General features: G+C 36.9%; 1 protein-coding gene across 2 annotated transcripts in view; it reads right to left on the bottom strand.

Moving 5' to 3' along the window:
* ca16b (carbonic anhydrase XVI b) overlaps positions 1 to 14,964 on the bottom strand; it is a 122,908-nt gene that overhangs the window by 16,580 nt on the left and 91,364 nt on the right. For both annotated transcript variants that reach the window (XM_079628378.1, XM_079628377.1), the window contains 7 exons: positions 12,628 to 12,694; positions 11,555 to 11,712; positions 9,450 to 9,645; positions 5,509 to 5,693; positions 2,373 to 2,481; positions 1,540 to 1,589; positions 692 to 1,448 (listed from right to left, as the gene is read on the bottom strand). In XM_079628378.1, coding sequence (XP_079484504.1) covers positions 692 to 1,448; positions 1,540 to 1,589; positions 2,373 to 2,481; positions 5,509 to 5,693; positions 9,450 to 9,645; positions 11,555 to 11,712; positions 12,628 to 12,694 — 1,522 coding nt within the window. The remainder of the gene's footprint in view (positions 1 to 691; positions 1,449 to 1,539; positions 1,590 to 2,372; positions 2,482 to 5,508; positions 5,694 to 9,449; positions 9,646 to 11,554; positions 11,713 to 12,627; positions 12,695 to 14,964) is intronic.

Raw genomic sequence — 14,964 nt, 5'->3', positions numbered from 1 at the left:
CAGAAGCGTACCTAAAATATTTTAATAAAAAATATTGATATATGCTAATGCATGTTATACATTTTATTATATTTATTTTGTGTACACATTTTAATAATGTATAATAATACATACATATTATACAGACACATAAGATAATATATCATGTATATTTTACATTTTTATAAATGTATAAATATTTTACTAATTAAATATTAGTGCTGTCAAATCGAATAATCATGATTAATCGCATCTAACAAAAGTTTTTGCTTACATAATATATGTGTGTATACATATATTATTATATTTATGTATATTATATATATGTCTGTGTGTTTATATATTGTATACACACACACACACACACACACACACACACACACACACACACACACACACACACACACACACACACACACACACACACACACACACACATATATATATATATACACACACACACACACATATTATGTAAACAAAAACTTCCATGTTAGATGTGATTATTCGATTTGACAGCACTATTAAATATATTTATACATAGTCATATACTCTTATTAATAATATATTAAGGTAATGTACATTTTAGTTTTTGGACAAGATTTGGCACTACTTACTAATTTTAAAGGTACTGTCTTTTCGACCATGTGTGCTTTATTGCCGTTTTATCTTTTGCACAGAGCTTTAGACTGTAATTCTGCAGCTCACCTACCAGTGTGAATGAAGTATGGCCAGTGCGCCTTCTCCTCATTGGTGAGTTTGGTGTTCTGTGTCGAGCCTGAGGGAAGCTGCATGTCTGCCGTGTCATTATCCTCCAGCCATGTTGGTTTCGATGAACCCGATCCAGAGGGCCTCTCAGTGGAACGGGGTCCCTGCTCTTCCACTCTTCTAGGGGCCGATGTAGAGTTCTCAGTGTTAGCATCCGCCCTCTCTCCTTCCCGCTCCCTGTGTTTTGAAGTTGGGATGGGGGCAGTTGGTTTTTGGGGCACCGTCGTGGCCTGCTTTTTGTCCTTGACTGTCGGATCTTTCCCCTTTTTCTTCTTCTCCTCTTCTTCCTGTTCCTCTTCCTCCTCCTCTTCCTCTTTTTCCTCCTTCTCCTCTCTTTCACTGTCTTCTTCCTGTTTGTTATTAGCTTCCGTGCTGTCCTCCGAGATGAGGACGTTGCCCTCAGATGGGGTGCTTTCAGCAGTGGGAGTGGATGGATGCTGAGTGGGTGTGGGGCCTGAGTTTGTAGATTGGGTTGGCCAAAAGGACCCTGGGAGGGAAGAAATCACACTGCCACTGAAGCCCAGTCCTGCCAACAGAGTGCTGGTCACCACAGATGCTACAGTGGCTTGTCCTCCGCTGGATGGGGGCCCCATTCCCGTTGCCATGGAGACAAATGAAAAGGGGAGGCCGGCGGACGTCCAGGTAGAGGAGCCTGAGCTTATAGGGGCCATGTCTGCCGAAGAGGCGGGGGACAACGTCGGCTACAACCAGGGCAGAAGAGGAAAAGAAAAATTACAACGAGTGTAGACAAGCAAATACACAGATTTAGAAATTATTAAACCAGTTACCCACCATTCCGGTTTTCACAATCCTTGTCCCCTCAAATATCCTTGTGGTGTTTGCTTGAAGAATAAATCAGTGTGACAATCAATATTAGAGTTGTTTTATTTTTTTAGGAATAGTCCAGTATTTATTATAAATCATGTATCTGTGCGCATCATTAGGCCTTGTCCACATTAATAAGTTTTCATTTGAAAAAGCATCTATTTCTCTCTGTTTTGGCCTTCCGTCCACACTGAGACAGCGTTTTTGTCCTGTGAAAACTGAGCTTTTTGACAAACGCTTTCCCTAGTAGATAAATTTGAAAATGAATTGCATTTTGAATGCCAGAAGAATAGCATGAGAACTGTATCATGTCTGTTCCATCTGTATAATCTCAGTCAGCTTTTATGAGGATTTACGCGTGCGCAGTAAGGTGAATTTAGAGGTTTCCGAGGTTTCAATGTGGATAAGAAACTTTCTGAAGAGCGTCTGAAACGAAAATGCCTTTTTCAAATGTATCCGGATTAATGCAGACTTATTCTTTTAAAATTGACATGCTTTCATAATTTTTAATCAAATAAATAACGTCCCCTCCTCTTGCAGCGCCAACTCTTCTTTTCTCTGACGACGCGTTTACTGGCCCGAGGGCGGGGCAACCTGTCACTCACATGAGATCGACCAATAGCAAACCGCAACTGTCTTATCTATTCCCAATGGCTGGACAAAATTAAGTCCTTCCCTACATTTTTGTCTAGTTTGAGAAGCCGTTTCACACGGATATATGACTTTAAGGCTTGGTTAGCAGCAGTAATTGATCATTGTTTTATTTTTAAGAACAGAAAGCCACATAAAATCAGACAAACCTTTGAATAAAAGTGTTTGGCTGAAGTCACTGCGCTGATCTCTCTGACATACAGCTTGCACTCTGAAGAGATACAGGACATCTGGAGACACAAGTGGGATGACTGCCCTCTGCAGGAGACATACGACACACCATACATTTTAATAACAGTACAACTCGTATTGATTATTGGATAGAAATTGGATAGCTCAGAACCTCCTTCTACTCATACAAACTTTGCAGTATCTATGTGTGAATGGAATACCCAGATAAACTACACATTTTTTTGAAGAAATTAACACTTTTATGCATTAAATTGATTAAAAGTGTTAATTTAAATTTTTTTTTTTAAATATTTATATTTCAAGTAAATGCTTTTAAACTTTCTAACTTTCTAAAAAGAATAGCGGGACAGAATATAAATGGACAGAATTTTTGAGAGCTTTTAATTGAACAAAAATTTTATAGCTGCAAAAACAAAATTCTATACGTGTATAGCTGCTAAAAGTCAACTTAGTTTTACAATCTTATATAGATGGCCTCAAAACCAACAGACACCGACAGACACAAAACTTCAATATTGATTTCAAGCTGTCTTCAACTGACCAAAATTAAGTCTAATTTAAGCATTTCTGAATCTTGGACACAACCAGAGTGTCCTTTCAACAACTACACACAAATCCAAAAACCTCATTACACAACACACAGTAAATACGATAAGATGTTATTTTCCAAAACCGAAATGTCAAAGCAAATTAAACATTTGCCATTATTATTTGTATAAAATTGACACTTATTTATTGCAATGTCCCGCTCCATCTTTCAGACATCCACAGTCTCCCAGAAATAGATAGATATTCATTTGAATTTCATATATCCAAAGTTGGTCTAGATTCGCTGGCACAACCTGTGCTGTGCTGGGCTCAAAATTGAAATAAAAATGTAAATGTAGAGGCAAAAAGATGAGGCAGTCATGATGGGATGTAGAGTGAAAGAAAGTAATTGGACTTTAACCGTGGCAGTTATATCCCTTAACTAAATCCAAATCTTATTTGACCAAGGCTAAAAAAGACTGACAGCACTCATCAGAAAAAAAAATCCTTTAACTGGCTGGACACTGTCTTGTTGTCATGCAAACTGTGTGAGTAAGGCTGCTCCAATAAGGTGACTGACAGACATGGGTGTAAGTCCTTCATTAGACTTGAGGGAAGAAAGACAAAATACTGTCCAAGTCCATCAAATTGTTGAGAGCAGCCCATCCATCAGAATTATGCTGGGAACCAGAAGACAAGACCCTGGCTACAGGCAGTGACATCATGCTTCAATTTTTGTATCAAGGGTGAAATTACACAAATATACATATACAATTTTTCCAATTAACTGAACTGGCACATCACGCCAATCGGGCCCCCTGCCCAGGAGCCACTGTCTGCAATAGTGTCCTAATCGGGGGCAGTTCTAGGATTTAATGTTCAGTGAGAATGTGTAGCAAGAGACCATTGCGTAAATGGTGTCTCTTTGTATATATTGGCACCACTATATTACTATATAGTGACTCAAAAGTACCCTACCAGTACTTAAATTGGTAACTAGTCAATACAAAAACCAGTCAAAAACAGTTCAAATTGGTACATGTTTAGGCTACTCTTTGACTGACAGAAAATTTTCATCATATTATTATTAACAAGTATTACTGTTAACTAGCTAAAAAAAAAAAATGGACTCGGGGCACAACACTAAGGATTTTTTCTTCTGGCCTTGTCGGATCACAGCAAAAACGAATACTAGCCTAACTAATATAAAGTTCAAACACTAAAGGGATAGTTCACCCAAAAATGAAAATTCTGACATTCATTTCTACATTAATAGCTTTCTGTCCCTCCATTGACAGCTATGCAACAGACACTTTGACGCTTCAAAAAGTTCATATTGAGATTGTAAAACTAATCCTCATGAATTAAGCGGTTTAGTCCAAATTTTCTGAAGAGACATGATCGCTTTATATGATGAACAGACTGAATTTAGGCTTTTATTCACATTTAAACATTGATTTAACTGCTATAACCCTGGTCTTAACTCTTTATTAATCTTTTTCGTTGTAGATAACTGCCGACAAGTCTGGGCACTACAACACATATCGAGATCCTGGAGATGTAGTGACAGAGATGTTCCATTACATTGCGTTCTGTCTAGCTCATGAATCTGCAGCAGGGGGTCTGTGACCCCCCTAAGGGGTCCATAATGGTACTGCAATTATTATTGTAACTTATTTGGGAAGTCAATACATATATCCATGAAACAAACAAAATATGAAGATAATTTCAACTAAAACTAAAGACTTTAGTCAAAGAACTCATTGTTAATCCCACATTAAAAATATAGTAAATAAATGCATAATATACTTCAAATGTATAACCATTTTAATAATAATTATCAATAATGATCATATTTTTCAGTACAATTTTTTAAATGTTGTTTGGGAAAAAAAAAGGTCTATGCTCACCAATGCTGTATATATTTGATACAAAAATGATTCAAATATTACTTTAAAATAACTGCTTCCTATTTTAATATATTTTAAGATGTAATTTATTCCTGTGATGGCAACATTTTCAGCAGCCAGTCTTCAGTGTCACATGATTCTTCTAATATACCAATTTGGTGCTCAAGAAGCATTTCTTCTTATTATTATTATCAATGCTCAAAACAGTTAAAAAACAAATTCTGGAAACTATGATACAAATTTTTACAGGATTCTTTGATGAATAGAAAGTTCAAAAGAACAGCATTTATTTGAAACAAATATTTTGTAAGATTATAAAAGTCTTTACTGTCACTACTGATCAATTGAATTGATCAATGAAAAAATATCTTACTGACCCCCAACTTTTGACCAGTAGTGTATAACATTAATATGGACTATGTTATTTAACACTCAAGATTATATAATAATCAACAGGGGGTTCTTCTCTCTATCGACCAAAAGGTGAAAAAGGTTGAAGGTCTAAGTGTGTGTGTGTCATACATCTTCAGTCAAATGTAACCTCAACGCAGTGATTGGATAACCGGTTGAGCTAGAGGTTGGCGGTGGTTGACACAATGAATGTGATCTTCTGTAATGATCAAACTGCTTGCCCTTTCATTGTTGGGAAGCTTACCGTGCTGTGTTCACTGCTCTGCGTGAAGGTCTTCTCAAAAGAAATTTCATCCTTTGCCCAGCTGTAGGAGACAAGGAAGTCCAGTATAGGCGGGTGGTAGACAGCTGACGGTCTGTCCCAGGTCAACACAAGTGCAGTTCTGTTCAGTGGATGAACCTTCATGTTGTCAGGGATGCTGCTGCAGACTGGATAGAGAGAGAGCGAGAGAGAGAGGAGAAGCAGAGCGATGAGATAAGACTGATAAAAACAAGGAGGAAGAAGGTACAGTTGTTCTCATTTGATTAGGGATGTGTGATTGGAGATAAACAGGCGGAATTACGGCTGTTCGGCAGCGGGAGCGGAGCCAGATCTCTGGCGTGCAGGTCCACGACTGCAGCCCCCAGGTGAAAATAAATCTTTTATTGCTGTCTGAGTCACCAAAGCGTTCTCACTAGAAACTGCTTCAAAGTGGAAAATAATACATGAGTTCATCTCAATCTGCCTCCAGGCTTTTCAAACAACCTTGTGTGGCTGTGGCCGTGTGCACTACTGTGTGTGTGTGTGTGTGTTATACCCAGTGCTGGATGAAGTACATGCTAGTTAAAATGCAGATATACTGATGAAATATTACTGCAGTAAAAATACACTACCTTTTAAAAGTTTGGGGTTGGAAAAATTGGTCATGTTCTTGAAGGAAGTCTCATGCTTACAACGGCAGAATTATTTGATGAAAAATACAGTAAAAACAGTAATATTGTAAAATATTATTACAATTTAAAATAATTGTTATCTATTTTAATATAATGTCATTTATTCCTGTTATTGCAAAGCTGAATTTTCAGTCTTCAATGTCAAATTATCCTTCAGAAATCATTCTAATTTGCTGAACTGGTGCGCAATAAACATCTCTTCTTATTATTATTATTGAAAATGTTTTGCTGCTTAATTTTGTGGAAACTGTAATACATATTTTCAGGATTCTTTAATGAACAGAAAATTCAAACAAACAGCATTTATTTGAAATATAAATCTTTTGTAACATTGTTGTTGTTATTGTCACTTTTGATGGCATACTTGATGAATAAAAGTAATAATTATTTTTCAAACTTTTAAATGGTAGTGTAAAAGTGCTGCTTTTAAAATTCTACTTGAAATAAATGCACAAAAGTGTTTACTTTTACATGTACTCATGTATGATATAAAAAAGTTCATTAATCTGCATACCGTGTAATGAATTTAATCAAATAAATCGCAATTAACCGTATATACACTAAAAATATTTGCAAAGAAAAGCCTTCAAATTAATATAATAATATACACATATTGTAGCAGACAAGTCTAATGTGTGTTTGAATATTTCAACATAGCAGTGCTGAAAGCGACAATGGATAACTCGCCTCAGATCTTGAAAATAAAGGAAACAAGAACGTTCAAACTGTCAACACAGTGTGTACTTGTAATAATGGTGTAATATTTTACTATGTACTCTCGCAGAGAGACTCCGCCCACACGCTCTTTTGATTGGCTGTGATTTTGATTCTGTCACGTCGCATCTGGTGTGGACAGACAAATTGCTTGTCGCTGTTATCTTATCGTGTTGTGTCTGGTTAGGACGTGCTGTTAAGAGCGTTATCATGCACCAAAAAAACATCTCACTATGTTGCTATTTTTCCCGAAAGAAATCCTGATTACAGTGACCTCATTGTTGGTGCTTTTTTGATGTCACAGCCATTACAAACATGAACTCTAGGTTGGTTTTGCAGCAAAAAAGAAAATCTTAATCAAATCTACCCTAACCAGGCTTTCTAGCAGGTATATTCATCCTCACAGAATCTGAATCTGCTGTGTGATGTGACAATCACGACCAATCAGAAAATATTAGAAATTATGCAGGTCAGATCTGAACCACATGAGCAGCTCAATGTCACCTGGACTGCATGCATTAACTGCTACATGGATTTAACTTCATGTTTTTCCTATTAGATTCATACCTTTTTAACCAGAGTAAAAGTCAAAAAAGATGAAGTTGTTTGTAAGTATGACTACAGAGCCGCTGAAAAGACGGACAGATGTAATTTGCGCAATTGACGTCACTTATCACACAAATCATTTGGTGGGATGTGTTCTTGTCAAGTTGGGCGGACCGCATAAGTGCCGCTTGATAAGGTCATTATGCCAAAAGCCTCTACTCTTAATGTGTGTATATCAGCATTAGCGACCTGTCAACAAGCCTGTGATAAACATGTCTGTGAAACGAGAGGCAGATCGCAAGAACACAAGAAGTGAAACGAGGACGAGGGGGTGATTAGTGAAAGGGCATCTGCTGTGGAAGTCGGCCTCGAGAGCTCTGTTAGCACGGGTGACTCAGCGAGAGCCCATTATTTTCATCAGTTCAATCATCAGCATGCTAATGACTGCCGCCATTACTGTCCGGCAGAGATAACGCTGAGTTTGATGATTTAAATTGACTCTATTCTCATGGCGGTTTTTGGGTTGTGTAGTAAACAAGCTAAGATGTCAGCACTGGATGTGCTGAGGGACAATAACGCTGTGTGCTTCACAGGTATGTATAGTACATTTAGGGTACATAATAGGACATGAAATAGTTCAATAATGAACTAATCATTTATTCTTTATCAACAAATAGTATCAAGTTTTGTCCAAATCTTATATGCATTTTTTTGCATCCCTGTCTTGTGTTTAATTGACTCGAGTTTAAAGTGTATTCTGGGTCCTATGTTTCAGTTGTTGCCTTCATGTGATTAGTTTCTGCGCTTGCCTAGCTTCCTTTCTCCTTGACTGTGTCGAAATCATCCCCTATACCCTTAAATAGGGCACTCTTTGAGGGGACAGCCATTTGTAGTGGTGTCTGAAACCATAGTTGACGATATTGTGTGCACTCATTCAATCCCAAAATGCACAGCAATAACGAGTGTACAACCGATGTATGCTCAATGACTAGAGAATACCCATAATGCACTGTCTATATATATATATATATATATATATATATATATATATATATATATATATACATATTAATTGAAAAAATTCACAAAATTCAAACCTTTTATATACATACATGTAAGCATATATATATATATATATATATATATATATATAATTTTTTTTAATATAAAAAAGGATAGACAACGCAGAATTATTTTCACAGCCAACTTTGCTCATAATTACCAAAGGTGCCAATATTAGTGGAAGGCACTATATATATACATAAGGAAAGTGTAGTAAGGAAAGTGTGTAAGGAAAGTGCCACAAAGGAAAGCATTTGAAAAAAACAACAACTATGATAAAAAGATGTATTATTGCAAAGGGTTTTCAAAAGTGCTTGCTTCGAAAACACCAGATTTGCTATTTGGCCACACAGTGTTCATTTGTACGGGTTTATTTTTAGAGGGAATATTAATGATGATTATTCTGCCTTTCGGCTGTGTTGCATCACTCCAGACTTCATCACAACCAATAGCAATCAATTCCCTCAGCCGGAGAGGAAAACAACGCTATCATTAACGCACACAGTACACCGTCCCCCAGTTACTGGGCTTGGCTCAGAGCGCTGCACTGCTGTAGTCACTGCATTAATAAATCCTATTTATTCAGTCTGTCTCAAGAGCAATGGATATCCTAAAAACAACTAGCTTCGCACTTTATGCGTGAGATGAATGAGAAGAAACCCAAACATGACATCTATGAAGAAAAAAACTGAACTCTAGTTTTGGATAAGAGAAATAATCACAGTCCCAGTTGGAAATGTACTGATGTTCCATTCATGAAGACTTTGCTGGAATGATCATGGACATTGTTGTAAATTAACCGAATTCACTATTTCCTAATGATAGGATTCTCTTACCATATAATGGTTAGAATTAACATAGAAAAAATTTAAATAAAAGCGTCTTCCTCCTTGATTGGTCAGGCCGATTTTGTGAAGAAAGGCATTATACCTCGTGAGGATTCTGTGTCTGCAGCGCTGGCCATGCTGTCTGTCATAACGTCGGGCATCCAAGCATCCATCAGAGCTGATTTGAAGATTTGACGCCTGTCGAGATCTTGAGTGGGTCGATGGTTATTCCTCAGGTAATCCACGGACTTCACATGATCCTGCTGCTCTGTGGTGAAGATGGAGTAGAACGCCTCTAGCTACAGCAAGAGAAAGGCAGAAAGAGAAAGAAAAAAAATATACAAAAGTTCAAATGTGATTTTTCCATTTCATTTAATCATTTCTAGCAAGTCAATTTATTTTAGCCAAGAAGGTGTAGAAAGGAGATAGATAAGTGCATGCTGTGTATAGTGGCTTTACTCTGTGTGATGCTGAATAAAGCAGGAAGCAAAAACGGATAATTTAACCCATGTTGGCATTAAAAGCTGTGTGCATAACCAGAGCAAGTATTGGGAGTGAACCAATCAGTCATTCATCAATATAAAAATCTATAAATCTTTATACACTTTTACAAATTTTTTTAGAGCGTAGCTAAGTGTTTTGGGGGCTTGCTAGGGCCTAGATGTATTTAAAAGTGCAGTAAGCAATTTCTGAGAAACGCTGTTTAAAATGGATTAGACCGAGCACCACAACACACTTGTAGCCAATCAGCAGTAGTATCCACTCATGATGGGGGAGGAGAGAGAGTGAGCAAGAGGGAGATTTAAGGCTACACTGTGTAATTTTTTAAGTTGATTCTTAGCAAAAACCACTTTGTTCTTTAAAAATAATATGTGCTCATTAATGTATATTTACTTCAACCAACTAATCAAGTATTCTCGTAAGCTTAGAATCTGCCATTTATAATACATACGGGTGAGCTGCTCGAATGGACGGAAGCCATGTTGCGCCTCCATCTTGACAATACATTAGCCAAAGAGGGACATACCTGGAAATTCAAGCTTCGCCTTTCGCGTTTTTACACTCAGTGGCACCGTGACGAATGCGAGGGGGAGATTACTCGCGACTGCCGGCAGATTTGAATATATTATGGCCACCGTAGGAGTTAAAACGCCCTCGGAATGGGAGGGGCTAGAAAGTAATATTCAGATGGTAGTCATGTACAATTTCACCGCTAGATGGGAGTAATTCCTACACAGTGTAGCTTTAAAGACAGACTGTAGAAAGAGAGATAGCTGAGAGACATTACAAAAGAGAAAAGGTCAGAGGAATATCTCTGGAAAAAAGGGTTATAATCAGGCAAGAGCTTTAGGACCCACGTTTATATTAGCTTTCCAGCGTTGGAGAGACATAAGCAGGAAGGCCTGTTCTTCCTTGTAGTTCGTTAGTCATCTTCACTTTATTTTTAGTCGAAGCATTATTTTGTTTTGCTACAGCTATGATACAGAGACATCAACTATCGTATTGCTTGCGCGTGCATTTTGTGGGCGGAGTTATGAAGGGAGGTGCGTGTCTGTTTGGGCTGATTTTAAATATCAACAGATATATTTCTCAGAAATTGCTTGCTGCACCTTTAAGAGTATTTTGTCAGGCATATTATCATTCAACAAAGTACATTTTAAAATAAATAAATAATAATATTATAATTATTATTAATTATTAATTATACATAATTATTATTATGACTCATAATATTACTATTTATTATTATTACAAACAAACAAATAACACTAATATTGGAAAATGTAGATATTATATGGCCACAGATATACTTTGCATCCCTAGAATAGAAATAGAATAGAAATCAAATTTTTTTAAATGGAAAAATCAAGATTTCCATTTGTACAGTGGAATGTGCTTTATATCTACAACACATATATACATAGATGAATGCATACATTTGTTTAGTAAATCTTCTGCACCGTCTCATTTCCAGAAACATTTGAACTCACAGCAGATGAGACACATTGCTAGTGTAATATTGTCTATTCGTGTTTGTGTGCATGCTTGCAGATGGTACAAATATGATACAGGAGAAAAAGCACGAGCCAATTTCAAGCATAGTGCACACAGCTGGATGTGATACATGATCAAATGAATGTGATGTGCATGTATGCATGATTGTGTGTGTGTGTGTGTGTGTGTGTGTGTGTGTGTGTGTTCGCCAACCTGGTGGTAGGACAGGTGAACGGGCCGACTGAAGATGATCCACTCCACGACTTTACTGCAGGGAGGTGTCGTGAGCGAGCCAGTGTAGCGGTAATAACTTCCCAAGGATGATGGCAATAGATCCTTCAGTATGAACGAACCGAGGTTTGTTTCCTTCTCTGTTTAATAAAATACACAGAATACTCGGTCAAAGACTGAACGAGATCTCATGAAACCTAAACTGAAGTACTATGAGTTAAAAAGATGATGCGGCATGTACGCACAAGTTGTAGTGGATATTTTATTATCTTATTGTTAATTCTTCTGGTATTTAGAAATAATAACGTCTGTTCAGCTTTCTTTTTATTTCCATCGTAACTGGGTGGGCCAAGTTTCTGAACAACAGATGTGAATAGGTGTTAAACTTATAGGACCTGGGAGGGAGTTTTTAAAGTATTTTCAGGTACACTACCATTCAAAAGTTTGTGGTCAGTAAGATTTTGTTTAAAAAAATGTCATACTTTTATTTAGTAAAGACACCGAAGACAAGGGTAATGATGCTGAAAATTCAGCTTTGCCATCACAGGAATAAATACAATTTTAAAATAGACAACAGCCATTTAAAATTGTAATAACATTTCCCAATATTACTGTTTTACTGTATTTTTGAGCAAATAAATGAGCATAAGACACTTCTTTTTACAAACCGACCCCAAACTTTTGAACGTAAGTGTTTTCATAGAACACTTCTCTTGAACTGTATCCTTGATCCTGAAGAGATAATTCAAAACTTCTCATGATATGAACACCAAGAGAACCTTTTGAAATTCATGTTTATTTTACAAAACTGTCTATAGTGCTTCAAATAACCTAAACAAATTCACATTTCCTCTATTAGAACTAATATGTTGTTCTGAAGAAGCTATAATGCAACAATATGACAATTTTTAATCTCCAAAGAGCCATACAACCAACACAAGAACTGTATATACAGCACAACATGTTTTTCGCTGAAGCTAAAGTGCTCAATTTTTATCATTTTATTTTTAATTATAGGTGTACACTCTGCAAGCTGTTCATATGGTTACATTTACCGTGATGGACCACTCGTTTAAGACCAGAGATGATGGGCTCAGCTGCAATGTTGTCTTTCTTCGACACCTATGAGAAACACAGACAAACGCAACATGAAATTAGCAATTATTTCGTTTCCCTCTCTACGTTCAAGAAACACAAAAAAAGACGGGGTGCGTTTAAATCCTACTATTATCGAACACAAGTTTCCTGTGTTCGCTGCTTATGCAACATTAAAAACTAGAGCATGCTGACATAAGCACCTTTTATTCAGGTTGATGGAGAAGCTCATTCAGGTCAGAGATGAAATATACTCACTTGTGCTCTCTGAGGATTCATTTGGTTGAACTAGGTGGGAATAAAAGAGCCCAGGGGAACCACCAATACGGGAGCTCCACATCGATTAACTATATAAAACCCCCAGGAACGGACATGTCACACTCCATATGACACCATTCGTCTAAGCACTAATAGCGGTAAGCCATAACGCTGTCACATGTGGGCGAAGATGTTTAAGTCCGTCGACGTAGGTTATTCTTTCACCGTTTGGCAGTGGATAAACATAGGACACACCTGCGTTCTACTTTCAGCGTGAAGAATAGGTCTGTCACATTAGTTAAGGTGTGTGAAAACGCACTGTATGAGAGTGTGCGAAGCATGTTAGTGAATGAAGGGGGAATGAATGCGGCGCTGCGTGGCAAAAAAGCTTATGTTATTTTCACGGATCCTCACGTTGACCTGCTAAGCCTGTTTTTCTCTATATATTCATATGACATCCCTTAATACTAAGGCTATGGCACCACAAATCTTTTTTTTCTGGCTTGACTCATTAGGAAAACCGTGAAATTTGTGCCATTTTCACCCTTGATAAGAACATTCGTCACAGTTGAAAGAGAAGGAAAAGTAAAAATAAACCAATATAGGAGACACGGTGCTGGTAAGAGCTCTATTGTATGTGTTTTTGCTCTGTGATGTCACTTCCTTCAACTCGTCCCTCAGTTTGTAAAAACAAACAAACTAATTTTAAGCTTGTATTTGTATTAAAGCACTTAATTCTTCTACACTACCGTTCAAAAGTTAGTAAGACTTTGCTTTGACAGAAATTAATATTTTTTTATTTGCATTAAATTGATCAAACGCGACAGTAAAGACATTTATAATGTTACAAAATATTTCTATTTCAAATAAATGCTGTTATTTTCTACTTTCAATTTATCAAATTAACATGAACTTTTTTTATCACGGTTTCCATTAAAAAGCGAATCTTACAAACCCCAAAATCTTATAAACAACATGTGTTATTTGAGCTGTAAAGTTGTCTTAATCATCCTTTTAGTAATCTGACTTTTCTAGATGGATATATGTCTCATTATGCAGGTCCAGATGGAATCAGTGCAGAAAACACAAAGTTTGCAGATTTTTCTGGAAAATCTGCAGAATAAACCACAATAATTTCACTAATATACTCATAAATACAAAAATTTAAGTCCCCCTGTAGGCAATAATTGTATCCCTTAAAACTTATCTTTGATTATCAAAATTACAAATTTAAATGTTTTTTTTCTTTGAATGTTTTTTTCTTGATTTAAACAAGCCTTTAAATTGCTTGAATGTAACTCTACACCCTTGCCTCATTTAGTATATGCGGTTCTATGAATATGCAAATTAGCCCCGCCTCCACTCACTCACACCAGCTGAGAAATCCTCTAATTTACGATCACACGTTGACGTGGTGTTGACTTGGGTGTTGAATTTGCACATGGTTAGTCTTAAACCATATTAAAAACACCACATAGACATATAAACTAAATGAAAAGCTTGATTTTCACCACATGGAGACTAATACTTCTCATCAGAATACATGGCTAACTAGAAGAAGCCATGCTAACCAGCCAAATATTGACCTCTTGGTTGTCATATAATGGTTTATGAGAATTAGAAAGAGCTTTATTGCAAAGTACAGTATGTTAACACACACAAGGAATTTGTCTTGGTGACAGGAGCTTCCAGTGCAGAAGAAAGTACAGACAGTGCTGACATAATGGATGAAAGACTGCATGCACCTTTGTAAAGACAAGGTTTGTAGGCCACTTTTGTGCTAGTCTCACAGCTACACTTCTGAAGAAGTTTAGTCCTACTTATTTGATGTATATCCTATTGCAATGCCTTGCCCCTTAGACTGTCATTACTCTTTTAGAAACTAAAGCAAGGAGCAAGTTTATTCTATTATGAGGCTAGACTTTACTGTGAGAAAAGAGAGAAAGATGGCTAGAGGGCAGCAGAGAATGTCTGTGCTTTCTTCTACCTGTTGCTGACGGTGAAAATAGGCCCCGAGGCTACATGGGCCCAAACCAATT

Source organism: Phoxinus phoxinus (genome assembly GCF_949152265.1).
Source record: "Phoxinus phoxinus genome assembly, chromosome: 11".
NCBI classification, from domain to species: domain Eukaryota; kingdom Metazoa; phylum Chordata; class Actinopteri; order Cypriniformes; family Leuciscidae; genus Phoxinus; species Phoxinus phoxinus.
Note: the sequence above shows the minus strand (reverse complement) of the source record. Positions and strands in the feature narration are given on the sequence as shown.